Source organism: Gordionus sp. m RMFG-2023, chromosome 4 (genome assembly GCF_954871325.1).
Source record: "Gordionus sp. m RMFG-2023 chromosome 4, tfGorSpeb1-WG-v2, whole genome shotgun sequence".
NCBI lineage: Eukaryota > Metazoa > Nematomorpha > Gordioida > Chordodea > Parachordodidae > Gordionus > Gordionus sp. m RMFG-2023.
In genome coordinates, this window is record NC_088778.1 from 8336681 (window position 1) to 8358909 (window position 22229).

A 22229-nucleotide genomic window follows, 5' to 3' on the forward strand; every position below is an offset into this window, starting at 1 on the left:
TAAATATAATATTTTAAAGATTGCACTGATATTTATACAAATTATATCATCTAAATAATCATTAATATTGAAAGGATACCTTGATATTTATACAAATTATATAATCTAAATAATCATTAATATTGAAAGGATACCTTGATATTTATAAAAATTATAATATCTAATAAATAATCATATATATGGCGTATATTCTCTCTTTTCAAATATTGTAATTTACTCCTCAATTTCAAATTTTAAAAAGATTTTGCAAGTAGCTAAAATAAAATAAAACAATAAAGACGACTATCGATGATATTTTATTTTAAGATTTCTCGCGTAAATATTAGGTTAATGATGCTTACTACCTTTACCTATCAAATTTCAATTTTGTTTATTTTTCATTTGGATAGGCACTACCAAATATATTTATAAAATATATTTGAAAAATCGTGATTTTTGTAAAGCCTCTATGGCCTAGTAGGCAAGAGCTTTACTCACACTTATCCCATGGTCACGTATTCGAATCCCAGCGATGGTCATGTTTTTTTTCTTAATCTAACTTGCTGGTTCCATCCTTGGGCGGATGATATATAGGAGGCCGGACTCGACCACTTGATTCCGTTATAATATATTAAATAATAAGGGTATTACATTTTAATAAATTTTGCTTGGTATTTAGCAAATTAGGTTGGTATTTAGAATATTTCCATACATTCACTTGGTAGTGAGCCTCGTTAATTTAATTATTACGTCTATTTAAATTCCCTTTTTTTATTAACCTTTATTTCTCTTCAACAACTTCCCTATTCTATTTTTTTTGTAAACAATGTTAAAAAAAATTTATATTAAGCAATTTGCAATTCTAAATATATTACGACATCTTCGAACTAAAATGTATTAATAACATCTTATTTATATTTGTTTGGACTGAGTTTCATTTATTTTATTAAAATTTTTATATATATAATCTATATTAAATAATTTTTTTTTTTAAATTTTAATATCTAATTTTGAAAATATTAAATTTTAAAATAAAAAATGCTTATTAAAATCTATTTATAGGACATAACAATGATGACACTAAATACCCACCACTTTAGGTATCGTCATTATTTAAGGTTAAAATATTCTTATAAATATTATTTATTTATTTTTACCTTCGTCGCCATTAAAAAAACTAAGATAGACTAACATATTAATCAGTGTAGACTTTATCATATTATGCCATTATCTACTGCAACTAAGTAGTCTAATTTTTAATCATAAAAAATTACCCTTATTAAGAAGGGTTTATTTCAGGCTCACAATAATTGAAATAATTTGCTCTTTAAACAAAATTTTAACTTACCCCTTGCTTATGAGAACTTCTTTACTTTTCCCTATAAATGTCCAATAAGGCGGGTAAAGATTGTTCCTTAATTCAGTGCATTAAGAATAGGATCCTAAACATACTCTGGTTTTACACAAGTATGAAGATTTGAATTCTTTCCCTTCTGATATCATATTACGTAATACAAACTTATCTCTGAATAACCCAGGAGTTGTTACAGGGACCCTTAATTTAGCAACGTAATATAATAATATGACCCCATCTAATAATGAAATTCTTTCAGCTTTGTACTAAAAACATTCCAAAGCTCCTGGTCAAATCTATCACCAGATCCCCACTTTTATTTCTCCCCTCCTTTTACCAGTGAAGAAGTCAGTAAAATAAAAACCTTTAATAGGAGTTTAGATGGGGGCTTGATGACTATATCCCTATTTTAACATTACTTCCCCTTAATAATCTTAATTTTTTTTCCCTTCATCAATAATTTTACCTTATTTTGTATTAAAATTGTTAATGAAATCCTTCCAGTTGAGATAGCTCCTATTCTCTTTTGGGGAGAGGGCGTCTCATAGCTTTATCAAAGCAATATTAGGGTATAAGGCACATATCAGTTGGGTACTGTTTCTGTAGATTAATTGCCAAGTTAATAATGAACCGTATTAGGATTGTATATATTACCATGACGATTATTAATTAATTTGGGGTTAAAGGCTGTATAGAGGCTGTAGCTCACTCATCGGATTTATATCGGAGATCCAAGTAATTGAGTTTTGTGTAAAGTTGATCTTAAAAAGGCTCTTAATGCATTGCATAGACCTGCCTTCTCCTTGAAATCTTGAAAGATTTCCTGACTATTCCCATTTTATAAATTTCTGTTATGGTCAAAATTCTTTTCTTAGTTTTTAGGGACAAAGTTTTAAATTCTGAGGAGGATATTTAAAAAGGGGATAATAAGAAGTCCAAATTGACATTAACTTTTGACCTGGACAACGGTAAACTATCTGGTCCAGTCCAGAGATTAATGTGTTTGAGGCCCAGGCCATTCTTAATTAATGTATTTATAAATATTGGTCTTGTTTTAAGTATGGATAAAAAAAATATTAGTATTTTAAATGGATTCCCATCAAATGGTTTTAAAATTATTTTAAGATTAATGACCGGGGTCAATCTCCCTTTTAGGATCCCCTTAATGCTATCCCCATAATAGTAAGCCTGAAGAAAACTCTTTGCTTAACTAAATTGGAAGCAATATTGCATAATATTCACTACCAATCTTTTCTATCCAACACGGAACTGAGGGTAACCATATGATATAGACTTGGCTGCGACCTATGTCTACCCCATATATGCAAAGGGTACTAGAAAGACTCCAATCCTAAGGGCCGATATGGTCTAAGAAAAGTCGATTCAGTCGCAGCTTTTAACTCTATAATCTCGAATAAATTACAATTGGCCAACTACCCTAACCTTAAACCCATTCACTTGTCTGTGTCTTACGGGAAAAGACGAGATGTGCTCACACGCATTTTTTGGTTTAGGAGAAAACACCTTATTTGGGATTTCACTTGTCTCTTCCAATTTTCCTAAGGCCCCAACATTGCCTCAATTATTACAATTGAAAGGTCAAAAATTATAAAGTACTAAGACTTTTCATATTTTCATTTTATCCCAATAATTTCTACCAATGGGTCCCTAAGCCCACTAGGCTATCATTTTTTAAGAATATTTATAAAATATTTTTTAAATTAATGATCATGATGGATCCTCTTTTAAAATGTTATAATCAAATTGCTATGTGTAACTATATTAGTTTCTTTGGATCTCACTGATATCCATTTTTTGTCCCCTCCCTCATATTTTTAGAAACTTATTTCTGTCTTAATTGTTTATTTTATTTAATTTTTTTAATGTCATTTTAATTTTTAAAAAAAATGTTATTTTAATATAGATTTATATATTATGCCATTTTTAATATATAAGTTTTAAAAAATAGAGAACCTTCTCATAGCTATCATTTTCCATTATACTAATCATTACCCTCCAGTAATAAAAGTTAACATATGTTACAACATTTAAATTCATTCATCAAATGTTTGAATTTTTAAATGTGAATTGTGAAGACCTAGATATTAAAATAAATAAATTTTTTATAAACTTAATTACAATTCAAATAAACGATTTAATAAAAATTTTGAAACAAAAAAACTTAGAAACCAAAAAGATTGAATCTTTTACTCAATTCATTTTTAATATTTTAAATTACTTTGAGAGCTCTAATAATGATAAAACTTATGAAATATTATATTTAAAAGAAGTTTTAAATAAATATGAATATCTAATAAGCCCTTTACTGGGTAATATATTTTCAACAATTATCAAAGATATAGTTTTACATGAAAGTTTGAATTATATATGAAAACAATATTTTTATAATAATATAGATGAATTATGTAAAGTTGATAAAGAGGTACAAAAGATACAACAAATTATCTGTTATATGTAAAGTACACCTTTTCATATTTAGTAATTATTATAAATTTAGTTTCAATGTAAATTTGTGGGATTTATATGAAAATTTATTTATTGATAAATTATATAAATGTGTTGATGATTTTATACATAAAAGATATCAAAACAATGTTACAATTAATTTCCTAGAAAATGTAGACAATGTAAAAATAATTTTATAAAAAATTTAAGTCAATTTCGTAATTTTAGATAAAAAATAACATACTCAGTAATGTAGTCTATCTCTTTGGAAAGAATGAAAATTCCTATGGGGAAGAATTTTATTTTAATCATGACCAAAAATTATTGCAGCACATTTTTCAAATTTATGTTAAAATGAGATTTAATCAAGTATATTTATATCTGAAAGATTATTAATATAACATTCATTTTCTAAAAAGATATTTAGATTAATTATAGAATATCCAAATTCTTTGCCAGTATTAAAAGACCTGAAAACAATCATTTCTGGAAAAAAAAATATCTTTTTAGACAAATTGGGATTAGATTTTGATTCCTTATGTTCAATGATGATATCACAAATTGAAACTAAACTTTTGCAATCAGGTAATAAAAGTTGAATATAAAAATATATAATTATTAACAAAATCAAAATATTAATAACAAAAATATTAATAAAAATGAAATATTATTAAAAATCCTATTTATTTTTGATTATATAATATATCTCCTATACCCAAATTCGATTTGCTTATATCTTAGTATATTATTACTTATAAAAAAATTTTTTAAGTTTTAGATGTAGTCATATTTTATCTTAAAAAATAATATAGGAGTACAAACAAATGATATTCTAACAGCCTATTTATCAACTATCAAAACCATAAAATACCTTGATCCCTCAATGCTTTCAATCATATCTCAACCATTCCAGACTTACTTATTGTAACTAATTTATTACCTACAAATAGTTGTAATAAAAAAGAACCTTGATATAATATTTCTGCATTTAACCCTTTCAAATTTAATAAAATAAATTATAATCATAAAATTTTAACATTAAAATAATGTTAAATTACACTTCATTCAAAAAATAAAAAGGCTTAATTTTCCCTTTTTTTAAATGTTTTATTTACTAAACATTACACAAAGAAGATAGAAATTATAGATAAAGCATATAATAATGTAACTAAGAAAAGGTATTTTGGCTATTCCATGTGAAATCTACCAGTATTTTGAATTTCATTCATGAAAAAAAATTTTGTACATGGAGTTATAGTCCCTCAAAGTCCAGGTCTTGCGTGATCTCAATTTAACAAGTCTAAAATTAATCAAAAAACTGGTTGAAAAAATTATAAATAATATATAAAGTTTCATTCACGGAACGTTCCATTCCATGATCCTGGTTTATATACAGTAAAAGTTGTCTAATTTAAAATTCTATAATTTGTGCAACTTCCTAATTTTGTCAAAATTTTAAGTCCCAACTAAATTCCTATAAACTATTATCAGAAAATAAAAACTTGATAAATTGGACAACATTCTAAGTTGTACAAAAATTTTGGTCCCAGCATAGCCCAAATTGACAGGTTTTACCGTTGTTGAAAAAAATGGGTCACCTTTAGTAGAATAAAATTCTGAGCATTGTTTAAAATTTTTAGTGTCGGCCATATGTTTAACTCATTGTATAATCCTAAATATTTATTGTATTTGAAGAAACTCTTGTTAAATAAAGCAAGATTTTTTATTTATTTAAATTTGTAAATTATTATTAATATATTTTTTTTCTTTACACTAAAAAATTTTCTAATATTTATTATCCTTCCTTCTCATCTAAACAAAATACTTATTATATAAAGACACCGATCTGACACCATAAAGTGTATAGTAGCGTCTCTCGCCTCTGTAGAGGACGAAGATCTCGATTTTGATGATAACGTCGAAGACCAAGAAAATGTTGAAATAGAAACTGAAAGGGAAGAATTAGAATTACCCGTAAACAATGAATCCGAATCGAATGAAGGTAAAATAAAATGTAACACTGTATATTTTTTTTGGAGGAATATATTTATATAAATATGATAAAAGGGAAGATGGAGCCTTAAAGTAAATATAAAATTTAGACTGAGTAACCTTTCATTCACAGCGCGAATTCGCGGCTAAGTAACAAAAATACAGCATTTTTTGTGTAATTCACCGTGAATCCATGCTACTGTGAATGAAGAGTTACCCTGCATAGACAGTCAGAGCGAATTCACGGCGGAGAATACAAAAAATACCGCATATTTTGTATAATTCGCTCTAACTATGAATGAGGGCTAAGCATTTGTATAAAAAAAACAAGAATTATGTTATCAATCAATTAATTCCTTTATTAAAAAAAAGAATCAAATGATAAACTAATACATTCTCCTGCCGATCAACTCGATGACGGTTCCTCCCACTCCAGGGAAGATATATCTGATAATTGCAATCTTCTAGGTAGAAATATGACTAATTTTGGTTTGGAAGATCCGAGCGGTATTAGAAGACCTCCTTTACTACGACTCAAGGAGAACGCTCTTGTAGGAAAAGAAGAAGAAGATGAAGGATTGGACGATCAAAATGAGTCCCTCCTTAGACCCCTCCCCAAATACGCGGTGCCCAAACACTTTGACCTCGTCCAAAGTTTACAAAATTTTATTTTACTTTTTAAAAAAAAGGAAGCTTTTTATCGAGATGCCCTTGAAGATACGTACTATGACATTAAAGCATTTGCGCATCGCATCTGTTTTATACTCTAAAATGTTGATTTTCTGTATAGTATTATCAAAACCTTCCATTTATTCGGTTTAAAAACGGTGATATCAAGATTTTAGCCAAAAAAATAGTGGGCCAAACCTTTCGGCTATTGTGTAATCTTGAGGTATATAATATTTTTTTGATTAAAATCTTTAAGTTTTTGGCAAAAATTATTTTTGTGATTAAATGTATCACATAATTATTGTCACACACTTTGATAGGATGAATTAACATTAATAAAAGCTAAGATTTCCTTCGCAAGCAAATTCATTTCATATTAGTAAAAATACTAATAAAGATGTAAAAGAATACATCACATTTATAACACCCTTTTCAAAACATATGGCGAGACCTCTATTAATTAAAGCTTTGTATTTCACTATAGAAATCAACTCACTGGCTTGCTCCCTTTATAAAGTGTTGCAGCAGTTTCAAATTTGCTAAGGAGCTCTAAAGCATTCATATTTGAATAAACTCTTTATGATATGCACAAGATAAATAAAATGATAACATCTTAGAAAATAAATCTTGGGTAAGAAATTTAAATTTTTTAAAATATACTTCCACCCTTACTATGTCTTTGTTATGAATAAGGAAGAAATTTTTATGTTGACCCACGTAAAGAAATAATTAAGAACAGCATATTCAATCGAGCTATGTCCCATTGGGGAATAAAAAGAAAAAAAATTGAAAACTTGTTTGAAATAAGTTTAAAAAAATGTCAATACAACTGCCGATAATGCTACTAATATCTTCAATAAGAAAGATAAATTAAGACCTACAGAATAATGCTATGAAATTTGCGATACAATAGAACCAGGATTTCTGGCAGGTGGCGATATTCAAGCCATTTAGTTGATGTAATGTTCTTTAGTTGTAAAAACATTAAAATAATGCGTAATGTGTAGAATGCCATATAGTCTATAAACATTAATCAGCTGTCGGCATCAAACTGGTGGTTAGGAATTTACGCCCTTTGCAAGAGGAATTTTTTTTTAAAAAACATGAAATTAGTCTATATGGGGCCTTTATAAACACCCGAAATCGGTTAAATATATTAATTACGGGAAAATTTGTTATAACTTATGATATAAATTAAAAAATTAAACCTCAATTGGATCATTAAACAAACTGCCATTTCAAACGAAATCCATCAAAATATTATAGAATTCAATTATATTTTACATTCATTTATGTAGCGTATTTGGTACTTATTAATATTAAAATATCGTTATTAAAACGAATAATTGAATTTTGACCATTGACCTGACAATATAGGTCATTTGATCCAATTATATTTGGTCGGTTTAAATAGTCAATCCTGATCGAAGCTCATTTCATGACGCCATATATCATTTTCAAAATCAATTATTCATTGTAATACCGAGATTTATATATAATATTGTCCATTTTAGGTGGGTCATTCCATGACAAATCAACCACGATTCGGCCGACCCCCTTCGATTTTTTTAAAATTTGGTAAGCAAAGAAAGGTCAATGTAACTAAGAAATAGCCAAAATTTTAGCCTCCTAACATTTATATTTTTGAAGATATTAGGGTTCAAAGTGGCAAAAATGACGTATTTTTACCATTATCTGCCTTCATTCAATTAAGCATATCTTAAAAACTACATAATTGTAAATAACAAATTTAATATCAAAATTACGTACAAAGATTCTAATTTTAGATAAAAAAAATTTTTTATTTTTTTTTCCAATTTCCGGTCATTTTATTTAATATATAAGGACTAAAAACGATTTTTCGGAAATAATACGACCTTCAATTTTTTTAAAAAATTTAGTAGACATTATTAAACTCTTCCTTTATATTTATAAAAAAAAATTAATCTGGGACGCGGCCATCTTCATTCTCAAAATCGATAAAAATGTTTAGAAAAGTGTATAAATATTTTCCCGGAAGGGGGCGTCTTTGTATAAAATTATATATTAATCAGTTTTTAATGGTTTTTCTTGAACTATTTGATATAATTTAAAGGATTATTCATCTTGTAAGTGAAAATAACAATAAATGGGGCTTTCATTCAATTATAGAAATTGTCTATCGATAAAAGAAATTCAATTTATTACTTTATTTATAATTTATTATAAAAAATTTTGCCCTATAACATTTAAATAAATATTAAAAAAATATGTTCAATTAAGTTTCGAGTTCTTGAATATATTAAACAGAATCTTGTGCATTTCATATATGGCGCCCTAAATATTAAAAAAATTGATATAATTTAAATTTAAACTCATTTTCAAAGGATTCTAATTTTTCGGTAGCGCATTTACTTTCTTGTGACGACAATGTATAACTACGGCCAGTAGCATTTAACAGTGAAACTAATGTTAAGATATGACATTTGGGCAAGTAAAGAGTGTCGTCTATACTTGGAAATGTAAAGGAATTAGAAAATCCGAATGGATGTAAAAACTTTATATATATTTCTTCCTACTTTTGATTTTTCACTATTGTATAATTGTAGAAAAAAAGATACATTATGATTTATACATATGAAATAGCACCTAAATCTGATAATCAAGTTGCCATTTAAAAATAAAGTAATATATTCGGTTCGAAATATATGCCTTTTAGATATTGTTAGTAAATTGAATGGAATCTCAACATTCTTAAATATAATTTAGGCTTATATTATCGCTATTAAATACTTCAATTTTGAATTCTTCACTTTGACATACGAACATTGACGTTTTGTTTAAGCCTGAGTGATTAACCGAACATTTGGCACCCTCCCTAATATTATTTTTTTTAATCGGTAAATGGGATTAACATATGTTATCTGAACCATAAGACTTCAAATAAAAAGTTTAAGGGTGCGTCCAAAGTCAAAAAATAAATAAAATTTTGTGGACACACCCTATAAATAAAACATTTTAGTTATAAAAATTATTATTTTACAAACGATTTTACTATTTAATACCTATGAGGAAAAGTGCGGGCATGCATTCATTCAATTTTTTTTATATAAAAATGTCATTTGTTAAATTATGTATATCATATTTGATAATAACTATAAATGAACATACAAATTTATTATTTTTATAAAATTATAAAATTATGGGAACCAGTTAAACATAAAATACCCTAAGACAATATTAAAGTAATTGTCCAAGATTTCGAGAGCGAAGAGGTGATAAAGACCTTATTAATAATTTCTTTTTTTAAAAAAGATTAAATTTTGGATACAAAAAATAAAATAAATATTATTAGATCATTTACTAAAGTTTAACAAGTCTATGGGCATGGGCTAGGCTTAATATAAAATCTTAATTCTAACATAAAATACAGGGTCCCGAATTCGGGTTCATAAATTTAAAATGTTTATTCGAGCATTTTGAAGCCAAAGACCAAACAAAGACCGATTTATGAGCAACCTATCGAATCCGGAGTAATAAAGAATATAATGTTTATACCGTTTAAAAACATATTTAATGAGGTTTAATATGTAAAGAAAAATATTCTAAACCATACGACTAAAGTTTTTTTTTAAAGTCGGTGAAATGGACTTTATAGAACGGTTTAATCGAATTTCTTCCCAAAATGCCGATAAGAATATTGATCCTGATGAAATCCCGAAATGCATAATGGGAGCGAGCGAGGCCCTGCTTCATGTTTACGGCCATTTGACCGAATTTGCCCGCGAATACATAGATCAGTTGGCCCGTAGAGTCATTACAGTCTTTTACAGGAGCGGTAAAAACTTCGAAATTTTGAAAGAATTCGCCAATCGGGAAACGAGATATTTGAGTTCGTTGAAAGAAAGATTCGGTAATTTTTGATACATCTTTTTGGAAAGATCTACCATTTTGCATACCTAAGTGCTCATAACTTTCATAAGAGATCATTTAACTAAGAATAAGAGGAAATGGATAAATGAGACTTAGGAATATTCTAAACTAGGATTGAATATAATTTTTTTTTTCTAAAAGAAAAAATATGTATTAGATTCTTATGAGTGATATTCATTTAATTTTTCCTATTTAACTATTTAGAAAAAAAACAGTTCTTTGAATGACGTTTGTTACCCAATTATTGACAAAGTTTTCTAAACCTTTACCAATTTAATTTTTTTTATAAACATATAATTAAAACAAAGGTGAAGCGCATATGGATAATTGTCAGGTCATAATAAAGGATGCCTCCGAAACTAGCATCTTAAACAAGATCATCCATGGGGACAACGAATTCTTACAAGAAATGATTCAAAATGTGTGTGTGTTTTTTTTTAAAATGACACATTATTTTCTTAATTTTATGGTATCTTTTCAGACTTGCATTTTGTAATTCACTTTAAATCGAGTTTAAAAAACGGGGCCCTCTTGACTCTCTTAGCCCCAATGACGTTGATGCCCTCCTAATCGCTAAAGTATAGAATTAGTGATGCAAAATCGCCCCACTTGAGCCGATTTAAAAAACGGCTGACTCATTTTGTCCAGAAAATATTACACAAGACTCAAGATTTTACTTATAGATGGCACAAAGGTTTTTACATCTATTAGCAAAATCCTGGAGCTTGGGCAATTTTTATCTGACTAAAATATTGAGTTAACCGTTATAAAAAATCGTCTCAAATGGAGCGATTTTGCATCGTTATATAGAATTATTCAATTATAAAATGAATACTGACTAAGTATGTTGTACTTTCTCTTGACGCCAAAATATACTCATCGATCTTCTAACTTCCGTTTCCGATTAGTCAGTTTAAGTTTCTCAAGGCAATATCTATCATCGCCACTCGAGAAATTTTTTCCCATACATTAGAGTCTATTATTTTCTTTATACACCATGAAGGCCTTTTGTTATAGTTTCATGAGATTATTGCATAATTATTCACTTTTTTTAAAAAATATGTCTAATTTTTTTAAAAAAATATTTATCATCCATAAAAACTATAATATTTATCATGTTTTTTTTAAATATTAATATTTTATTTTTTTGCGAAAATATTTGTTAAAAGGGAAACACTGGCATATTCTCGAAAGGTGCCCAACTAAATATTTTGATATTCTCGAAAGAATTTTGGCCTCACAACATTCCCATGATGCAGGAATCTTCTACCCTCGGTGATAGAAATAGGCCCGAAAGTCAGTTAAAGGATTTGATCTTGCCTAAGGAAATAATGAACGCTTTGGAACTCTATGGACGAACATATGCCAAGCATAAAGTTAAAGAAAATAATGAATCAATACGCGAAATACATATAAAGATTGAAAGATTAATTTTTTTTTTACTTATTAATTTTTAAAGGAGCACAGAATACTAGAATACAAGAAGCACTTTGGCAAGGTAAGCCTGGATATAACTATGAGACGCAGGGACGGAAGGTTCAAAACTACTCGTTACAATGTGACTCCATTACTTGCTTGCATCGTATGCTTGTTCCACGAGGAAGATAAATGCGAAGAAGAATCGAAATATTATTCGGGATCTGTTATGGGGTCCGGGATGGATGTCGACGTTGAACAGAAGGTTTTGTTAATTATACTTATTAACACCATTTTTTACTAATGTGAAGGAGTAAGGAGGTCCATATGAGGTAAGATTTTGATAGATACCAACTCTATTTCGACCTAATAAGAGTTGCCTCTTCATACGGTTGATAAAAACTATTCTGTTATTTGTGCTTAAATTTTTAAGGCGTTATGGGGTATTTATTTTTGAGAAATGATAACATATGCTGAAGATGATTATTTTACTCACTGAAATTAATTTTTGGCATTCATTATAAAATGTGGCCATTTTTTATATTTCTTACCAATTTTTTTTTAATATTAATAATTGGTATAAAGTATACTATTATTAGGGGTATGTCCGAACTTAAATTTTAAAATAATCTTTTTCCCGATTATTTGTCTGTGGCATAGCATATAATGCTAAAGTATGTAAAACTTTTTCCAATTATGTGCACATCTTAGAGATATAAGACCCTTTTATATAACGTCTTTTTAGGTTTTGAATTCTGGCTGATTTTAAGACTGCCGCGCTTTCGGACAGGATAAATTGTATCAAGTTTTTTACGGGCTGGGCCTGGCTGAGGCTTTTAAAATGCTTTTAAAACTAATAATTTGGTATGTTGTTTTCCTAGGTCCATGAAGTTGACGAAACTACTTGAGGATCAAATTCTAAAATTTATTCCAATATTTAGACTCTTAATTGATCCTCAAACCAGACACCAGCGAAATCAAAGGTTAGTAAGTTTTAAGCTATATAAGAAAAGTGTGAAATTTTGAAGTTGGCGAAACGATTTAAGGATCAATTACCAAAACTTATACTATTGTGTGGCCTGTTAATGGATCCGAATTGATCTTCAAACCTGACAGCAGCGAGATTAACCGTTAGTGAGTTATAAGCAAAATATGAAAGTGTTGGCACTTTGTCAAAACCGAAAATAAGAAAATATGTCCTGAAACTTTACCATTATTTAGTATTTAATTTGAGATTTAATATTCTCTAAACCAAATATCCTTCTCACTAACTATTATTGAGTTATGACCATTTTAAAAGCTTCAAGTTGGCGAAATGATTTGAAGAAAGTAAGGATCAAATTCTGAAATTTCGGTTAGATTCAATATGCGTTATATATAATAAACTCTCAAATCAATGATATGTAAGAATATAGACTTCTAATAAGTTACATAATTATTTTTTAACTTAAATTATATATCCAATGTGTAACATTGTGATAATGTTAAAAATTTTCAAATTTGGTTTGATGCCTTCATTAATAATACATCAGGACAATGTGCTTCTAAATATAAAATATATTCCCATCTGCTACGCCTGTCTAATTTGTTCTTGAAATAGGTATTTATGGACTAAGGATAAGAGGTCCATCATTTTACCCGATTTACAGAATGTTAAAAGAGATAATGTATCTTGTATTAAAATATCCAAACTTTCAAAACCTATATTATTTATTATTTCTAGAATTTATGGTAAACAACATATGATTTCTAAGAAATTCTCCGATCTAGAACAATTGTATTAATACATTTAAAAATATCGGTTACACTATATGTATCTTTAAAACATCTTTCTATAATATAATATATTGTTTTAGAAAGACAATCTATACAAATCATTACTAATTTTGATTTTATCAAACATTTATAATAATAAATCACTTATCTAACTCCCATGGGTTACAACTTCGAAACCCTTCGAATGGATACATATATACTATACGGGACCTTTTTTTCAAAAATTTTGGTTAATAGTAATAGATGCACACAGCAAATTTCCAATAATATCACAACTGAAATCACTTTAAAAGAACTAATGAAAACAATCTTTGGACAGTAAAAGTCAAAAGTAACGTTTATTTTTTCCCTATAAAATTTGGAACATTACAAGTAAAAAAAAATTATATGTTTTCTCATCAGTTTGTAATGATATATATAGTATTATTGTAATTGAAAACATTTGAATAATAAGGAAAATTAATAACAAGAAAAATAACAAAAAAAGTAAATTGATCGATTAAAACATATTAGCGATAATAAACACATTCGTAATTAATACATTCATAACATATTATTATTAGCACCATGCTAAGCAAAATATTCTATAAACTCTTTAAATATATTACTTTCTAAATTATCAAAAACATTTCATATAATTTGCTATCGCAGTAAGCTACTGTTACTGTTTGTGATAAACTATCAAAAGGACATGTATTAATCATTATAATATATATACTAGATCCAAGTTTTAAGGGTCTATTCAATGTGGTAATATTTCCGTTTTTCAACAAGCTTAATTTAATTTTGGTACCTTTATAAATGTAATTTTTTAGGGTATCTCCATAATATGAAGTCGTTTCTTTTTTATGGATGGTTTATCTCTAAACTTTCTAATTTTCAATTAATTAATCTTTATCACCTGACATTTCTTTCTCAATTAAATTTTTTTTGCTAAATTTAGAAATTTGTAAATTCTGTTTCTTGTGGTATACTTTCTACAGTGTATTATTCCTATATTAAAGATTCGGGATGCTTCAGCGATAGTACGCAACCCTCTTATCTCTTCAAAATGCTTGCAAAAAAATTACAACATCCATAAGTAATACGAACTTAAATGTTCTATTTTTCAAATTATTAAAATAACTTTCAACATTTTATGTGTAGCTTGTCCATAATTATAATGTGTTTGCATAATACTAGACCATAAAGGATAAGTCTTTAAAGAATTACATAAATTTAAAGTTATTTCACTGTTATAGAAATAATTTCTTCTTTCATTGATGTTAATACATTTGGATATGGCTTTATTTTTATAATTTCTAGCTAACAATTAAGATTACTGGATACATTTAAATCAATAAAATTCATTAGAGATCTAGCAACAGCCCCCCCCCCCCCCTACTCCCAATAAAGCTAAGGAATGAACAGTAAAAAGATTTCTACCTTACTGGATAATTGTTTTCCGGGGTTTAAAACTTTCCCCGAACGTTATAAAATTTTTAGCATCTGAGCAACTTTAGGTAGAATATGGGATTAAATGAAGGGTGACTTTAACGTTATTTTTTTATAAACTGACCGTGGTCTAGGCTTAGTTTATAAGGACTTAATCCTCCCGTTATCGTCCTAGCGTTAAATCACCCGCCACACTTGATGTTATTATCTTTTCATAATTATTATTTTAACTTATTCGGTATCAAATTATTGATATGATATAGGAAAAAAATTATAATTTTATCCTTACTCTCAATCAAAAAAATATCTAAAAAATTTCATGATTTTGATTTAAATACGAGAGACGGGATAAAGAATAAAAGATGTTTTTTTTAAACAGCCTTCCACAAGCTATTCATACAATAACGAACAAGAAAATAACGAGAATCACATGATAAAACGCAAAAACGTTTTGACCGGTCAAAAAATCGCGTCGTCACTTGGTGTGCCTCATTCGCTTGTTAAAAGGAAAATCAATTTTTGGATCAATCAAGGCTTGATTATAGTTGAGTAATTTGGTATTTTTTTTTAATATAAAATAAGAAATAAAAGTAAGAAATGAATGAATAAATAAAAGAAGGAAAATTAAGAAAATAAAGTTATATTTTATATATAATTTATAAATCCAGGAAACGGAAAAGGATTGTTACCTTTCAGCGGACGATGAACATTTCTCCGAAAAATCAACTGATTTTAGGGATGCTAGTCATTCCGCTCTTCTTTCCACTTGTTCCTCCAGGAACATTATAAATATGAATAGCAGCGACGAGAATTATAACTCCATTGAAGGGGAAGATAAAGCGGGAAACCAAGATGAAGAAATACCATCGGATACCATAAACAACACTCGAAATCAGGTTTTTTTTTCTTTTTAAAAAGTACTATTTGTACCCTCTTCGGCCACGCCAGTGTTTGGTTAAAAAACGGAGGTACATCTTCTATTTATAATTCTAAAATATACGGAAAACTAATTCTAAAACACTTTTTAAATAACATATATAAAGTTCAGATTGGCCAAAACCATTTAAAAAATGTTTCGTAAATATTGAAATTTTAATAACATCGTATATTAAACATTTTGGACATCTTTTTTATTTTTATATTTAAATTAGCTTATTTATTTCCATTAAAAGTTTCAAAATTTTGTGAATTTGATTTTTTGATATTTTGGGATAAAATATTAATTTTTTATTTTAAAAATATTTTACAGATAATTTGGTTGTACATTAAAAATATTCTAACAAACATGGAAAGCCTAACTCTAGAACGCATGTTTTCCATTCTCAAGATTTTCATGAAACAGCTCCCGGTCTTAGCTAAATCGCAAAAGGCGGGCAGCGAATTCCTAATATCCGATTTGCAAAAATTCCTCGAAATCAAGGTTAAAGACGGACTACTGGAATACGTAGCTGAGGGAACTTTGTATAGATTGACGAAATGACTTATCAATTTTGTTTTTGTTATTTACTTAACTATTGGCTAAATAAGATTATCGCGAAGAGAATGAAATTTAGGGGGGGGGGGAATATTTGAATAAATAAAGGTTTAGTGGAACTATTTACCATTACTTTTGTATGTATATGAGGAATTTTGAATTATTTTACTTACATATTGAGAGTACATTTTGCTTTTTTTATGCTATTTTATATCTAATAAAGTGCAGTAGTTAGCTAGGCCATAATCTGAGTGGATTGAGGGGAGGGGGCACTAGAAGAAATATTTTTAAAATAAAAAGTCGTCAAAAAAATGATTTCCCAACACTTTATTATGGACGCTATTCAGTTATCGTCAGCGCCTTAAAGTTATTTTTACGTTTGTGTTACTAGCTCTAATACCTATCTATTAAATAATAAGGATAAAAACTATTAGTTGTCTCTTGCAATCGGAAAAGCAAAATATAGAATATATATGTATATAAAACCTACTTTCATACATGATTCTAATGTGGAACTTATTTATCTTTTGAATTATTTTGTCTTGCAATCTTTTTATTGTTTATGATTTAGATAAAATTATTTTTGTCATGTTTTTATTTATTATATCATATCCACAAACAAATTTAATAATTAAGACATAGTAGAAAATATATTTTAAAAAAAAATCACAATTTTATCTTTAGTATATATACCATTTATAAAAATATGCGAAACATTTTATTAAAATTAATTTTGATATTAAAATTAAGTATTATTAGAGGCATCATGGTTATAAAGTAGTAATCATAAAAAAAAGTTATTTTCGCTTAATTTGTCCAAAAAGGGGCTAGTTATATAATAGAACCCAAAATACATCATCAAACCAAGGATGATCGATATAGGAAGCGCTGGTAAGGCCTGTTTGAACATAACTAGCAACACCAAAGTTAAACCAAGACCGATCAAAATGGCCAATATACAAGCGATAATGACGGTCCAATCATCTGTTACGGCTGCTTTGCCTATCAAAACGCTGTAAAAAACGAAATCCCCTAAACCCAGTTTGGCTCCTTTTACCCCTCCTGTGGGCGACTCGTTTAAGATGGGATTCTCCCCCTGATCATTATTCGCCGGAACTGATCTTTTGTTTGAAGAATAATCGGACGCACTTTTTTTAACTGCTATTTTTTTAATGATTTCGCCGTCGCGATTTTTGGAGTTGTTTAATGGGCTATTATTCTCATCCGAGTCACTATTGTTGATATCATCCGGAACACTATCGTATTTGTTATTTACCGTAGATGAGCTCGATTTACTTTTTTCTTCTGGAGGTAAGGAGTTATTGGAATCTGATGCCGTTTTATCTTGAGCTGGAATCTCGCCAGACTTTTTTGAATCTGCTGGTTCTTTTGCATTCTATAACGTGAAATTTTTATAAAAATATTTTACTGAAATAATGATTTTATTTAAAAAGTTTAATTCGCTTGTATTTGATAACCAAAGGCTCAGACCTATAATAGCAAAGTTATTCATATTAACGTTTAACGATTTCTAGTGACAAAAAAATACTCATCTCAAACCTGATTATTTATTTGGCCCTTATCAATTGTCATCGTGCCGTAATGTTGTGCTAGATCGCAAATAATGCTAGAGGTAGACATAAGAGGATACAACATAGAGCTGTAAACCATTGCAGGGAGTTTAGTTAAGTCTTCTCCCCTGGCGTGAGCTGTTTCCACCAGAATTCTTAAAGGGCCCCCGGGGCATAGTACGGCAACTAAATCCCAAACGGATATCATTAAGAGTACCACCCAAGTTGTCCATTCCGGGAGGAACTTTATGAAAGCCAAAGCCATCAGACTGCAATCGAATATCAAGTAAGCTTGTTGTAGCACAAGAGGACCTGAAGAAGCATAAATGAATGCACAGGCATTAATGCGTAATAAATTTTTGGGTTACCCGTATATTTACAATTTTTGTTTATTAATATTAAATATCAACAGTACCGTGCTTTTGACGACTCGGAGCAAAATGGCCCTATTTAGAATTCAGATTTCCTAGGATTGTATTGATACATTATTTAAACTAAGAAAATGTAGAAGACAAAAACTTCTATTAAAATCTTTAATGATTTGTGACTTATATTATTATTTTTAAAAATATTCGTAATTAGATTAAAATACACTATAAATTTAAATGGCCCAAGGTATATATTCCAACCAAATTATTTTACGATATTTTAAATTATAGTATTTTACATTGACAGTTAAAGTTTTCTCTTGTTAAGAGCATATCAATTAATATAATTTCGATAGTGCCAAAAAAAATCATTTCTTCTATCATTAAGTCTTAAAATTCGAAATTAATTTTTTTTAATACTTAATGCTGTACCGCTGCTAAAGCTTATTTTCCTTATCTATGAGTCGTTCACATTCTTTACCGAGTGTTTTATTTTTACTTAGCGATTCTCGAACTCAATTCAGTCGCTTTACTATCAACATGTTTTTATAAAGAAGCCATTAAATCATTCATTAATATAGAGAATAGAATTAGAAGAATATAAATTGATAGTTGTAAGAATTATTTTGAATGGAATAAATTATAGGAATTAATAAAGAATTTGTTATGATACTTTTCAAATCAAAGTTTTTATGAATACTAAAAAATATGGGATGGATTTTCTTACAATTAAAATTTAAATACCTTTATTTTAATATGAATTATTAAATTTATTTAATTAATATTATAACGATTATTTGAAAAAAATATGTTAATTTTTTTAAAATTTGACAACCCTGGAAAATTTCAGCGAATCAGGCAAAGCACGGTCTTGAATATCAAACAACAAAAATTTGATATTATATTCGTATTGGGATATGGAAACCATGAGGACGGAAACTCCTATATCATTTTACTGAATATTTATAAATTTCAAAGATTTCTTTGACCAGAAATGCATCCCAGCACGTGTAGAATACCTACACTAAATTTCCGAAAATTTTTGTCATGAATCTTTGAGTATTATTTAATTTTATACGAAAATATATATAAAAATTGATGTAAATTTAAAATAATTCAAAAGTTATAGGCAACATTATCTGAAATCCACAGTGTGGTTGCTCTATATATTTAAGAATCCATTTCCGGTTGATTTGAAATTTACTGAAATTTACTTTCAGTAAATTTTTTTAAAATTGAAGGACTCTGTATCCCAAGATGACACATATATAGGGTTAAACAAAACCTTTCCACAAAATTGCCAATATTCCCGTTATCGCATTGTTCCATACCACTACGACTGCGGTAATATAGTCGATTGGTATATTCAAAGCCCTAAATAGTTCACCGATATAAAAGTAAACCATGAAAAAAAGTAGCATCACTGTCGACGTCATTAACAGACACTTAATGGCCTTTTATGTACATTTTTGTTTTAAAAAGATGGATTAATAACAAAATATAAAATATATTTTTTTAATGTAATTTGAAAACCTTATAGTGACTCTTCAAATATGTGAGTTGATATTGATAGTGTTTGAATCGCAAATAATAAATTTCGAAATTACACTCAAATTGGCGTATGTCTATATTTGACTCAAATGTCTTATTAAGAAAGAGTTTCGCGATTCAATAATTATTTTAAATTTTCAATATCACCTCAGGCTTCATTTATAGCGCGATGCGAAATTATACGCTTGGTATTTTATATAATCAAGCCAATAATTGGAACAATTTATAAATACTGTGCGAAATGCTGATGTCGCAACAGCTGGTCACGTATTTTTCAACACTGATGAATCGGCTGTTAATTTCGCATCGCTTGAGCGATCGCGTTTACCATAAATGTAGCGTCAATTTTGAACAACGCTACTTTTTTAAAAACTTCTTTTAATTCGCAATTTAAATAGCAGATTATATCCAAATTAAAAAATACATACATTAATAAAACGCATTTTAGCCTTACCACATGTCTATATGTCTAATAATTTTAAAATGGATAAATTTATTCTTTTTTTTAGTTTGAACTTCTCTTAAAAAAACACGCTTCAAAAGCGCCCATGTGGTCCCACCATTCCTACCCTTACCTATATAGGTTTTATTATGCAACATGATATATTAAATTATAAAAATCAATGTATTATTCATGAGTTTACTTTCAGACATCCCATTTTATAAAGAAATACTATTAGGAATGTCATGATGATAATTACCGATAGAAATATAGTGGTATTTGCTATGGAGTGCCATATCAAGGTTGTAGTTACTTTTGTATCCTCGTGGAACGGTGTGTATAATATGTAAACATCTTTAACTCTGAACCAATCTATCTAAATTTTTATACAAAAGAAACCATTTTCTTTTTGGTTATTGAAGTCAAAATGTTTCATTTTTTTGCCAAATCTATTATTTAAAATAAGTCAGAAATGTGTTTACTATTTTAAGGTTGATGATCACCAATAACATACATATCAGGACAGGAATATATAATTTAATAATTTCCGCACAGCCATAGTCCATCCTTGCCTTTTCCTTTTTTTCCGACATTCAGAAAGTATTATTTTTTCCCATTTTTGTTTATAATTAATTAATATTAATTATTATTTTTATAAATAAATTCTCTCGTAAATTCTAGAATTTTATTTAAATAATATTTTGTTTTTTCTTCTAAAAAGAGTACCCACACCCAATTATAAATTTGTTTGTAGAATCGAACCCCCTACCCCTCCTAATGCGTTCTAAAGAAAACAAACAACTTTCGATGAACCGGCAAAAGAAAATATTAAAAAATATAGGATTTTACTTCGTAATGTGCCATTTTCAAATAAGAAAATCAGCTTAAAATGGATACTCTACTAATAATTTTGGACAAATATTGTAATCACTTATTCTTGCGACGACATTTTGATTTAGATTTTTTAAAAGTGGATGATAGGGCTTTAAATATGTGGAAAAGGCCCAGCTTTTACAAAATTTTGATTTTTTTTCTAATACACCATGACGTAATATAAATTGATATTTTATGAAACTAAAAGTCATTTTGTTAATTTGCAAATTCTTGGTATATTATACGTAAAACAAATTTTCGATTAGTAATTTACGAATACAAAATTATTCGTTTTGATACTTCAAATCGAATACGATTAATGAAATATTATTTATAAAATAGTAGTTTTTTCATAAATTCAATCGAATTATTTGAAAAATATTCGAAATTATTCATAAATATTCTAAATTATTAGTATTCAAAATATTTTTCAGGCTTTATTTATTTTTTAGGAAACTTTAATTCCAATTCCAGTATCATTTTTGAAAATATAACTAATTCATCTTTTCACTTTTCAAAAAATTTTTTTTAATAACAAATTAACTAATTTCAAATAGAAAGTATCTTAGCCAAAAACTTAACTAGTTACATAGCATAGTCACTTTATTTGAAATGTAACTAGTTACCTTTACTCAAATCTTATAGACACATTAATTTTTTTTTCTCCAAAAGATAATGTTAATTACAGGACTTAGACGCATTAAATAAAAGCAGATTTAATATAAAAAAAATAATTATTGAATATATGATAAGTGTTTAGAAAATTCTGGATTAAGCTTCGTAGACAAGCATTTTTTTAGCATATTTTTAATATTGATCTATAACGCGCAATTTTTTAAATTTTAAAAGATCTGATTTTGTCTTAATCGTATTCATCTTAGATTTTTTTGACCATAAAATATGTTAATTTTTTAATTTATATTTTTAAAATTTGTATATAAATTAAATGCAG

At 27.8% G+C, this 22229-nt stretch overlaps 2 protein-coding genes across 2 annotated transcripts; one reads left to right on the forward strand and one right to left on the reverse strand.

Annotated features, from left to right (window-relative positions):
* Positions 1-4331: 4331 nt before the first annotated feature.
* On the forward strand, positions 4332-16884 carry LOC135928071 (anaphase-promoting complex subunit 2-like). The gene is made up of 11 exons (XM_065464403.1): positions 4332-4384; positions 4612-4723; positions 5638-5801; positions 6164-6445; positions 10077-10352; positions 10681-10793; positions 11542-11748; positions 11832-12053; positions 15378-15542; positions 15667-15894; positions 16248-16884. Exons 1-11 carry the CDS (start codon positions 4345-4347, stop codon positions 16476-16478), a joined length of 2040 nt encoding a protein of 679 aa, XP_065320475.1. The 5' UTR covers positions 4332-4344; the 3' UTR covers positions 16479-16884.
* Positions 16885-17256: 372 nt separating this feature from the next.
* On the reverse strand, positions 17257-21268 carry LOC135928592 (presenilin-2-like). Its single transcript, XM_065465047.1, has 5 exons — positions 21254-21268; positions 20607-20780; positions 19697-19865; positions 18033-18355; positions 17257-17868 (listed from the first exon to the last, which is right to left on the reverse strand). The coding sequence occupies exons 1-5, from the start codon at positions 21266-21268 to the stop codon at positions 17257-17259; spliced, it is 1293 nt and encodes a 430-aa protein (XP_065321119.1).
* Positions 21269-22229: the final 961 nt, after the last annotated feature.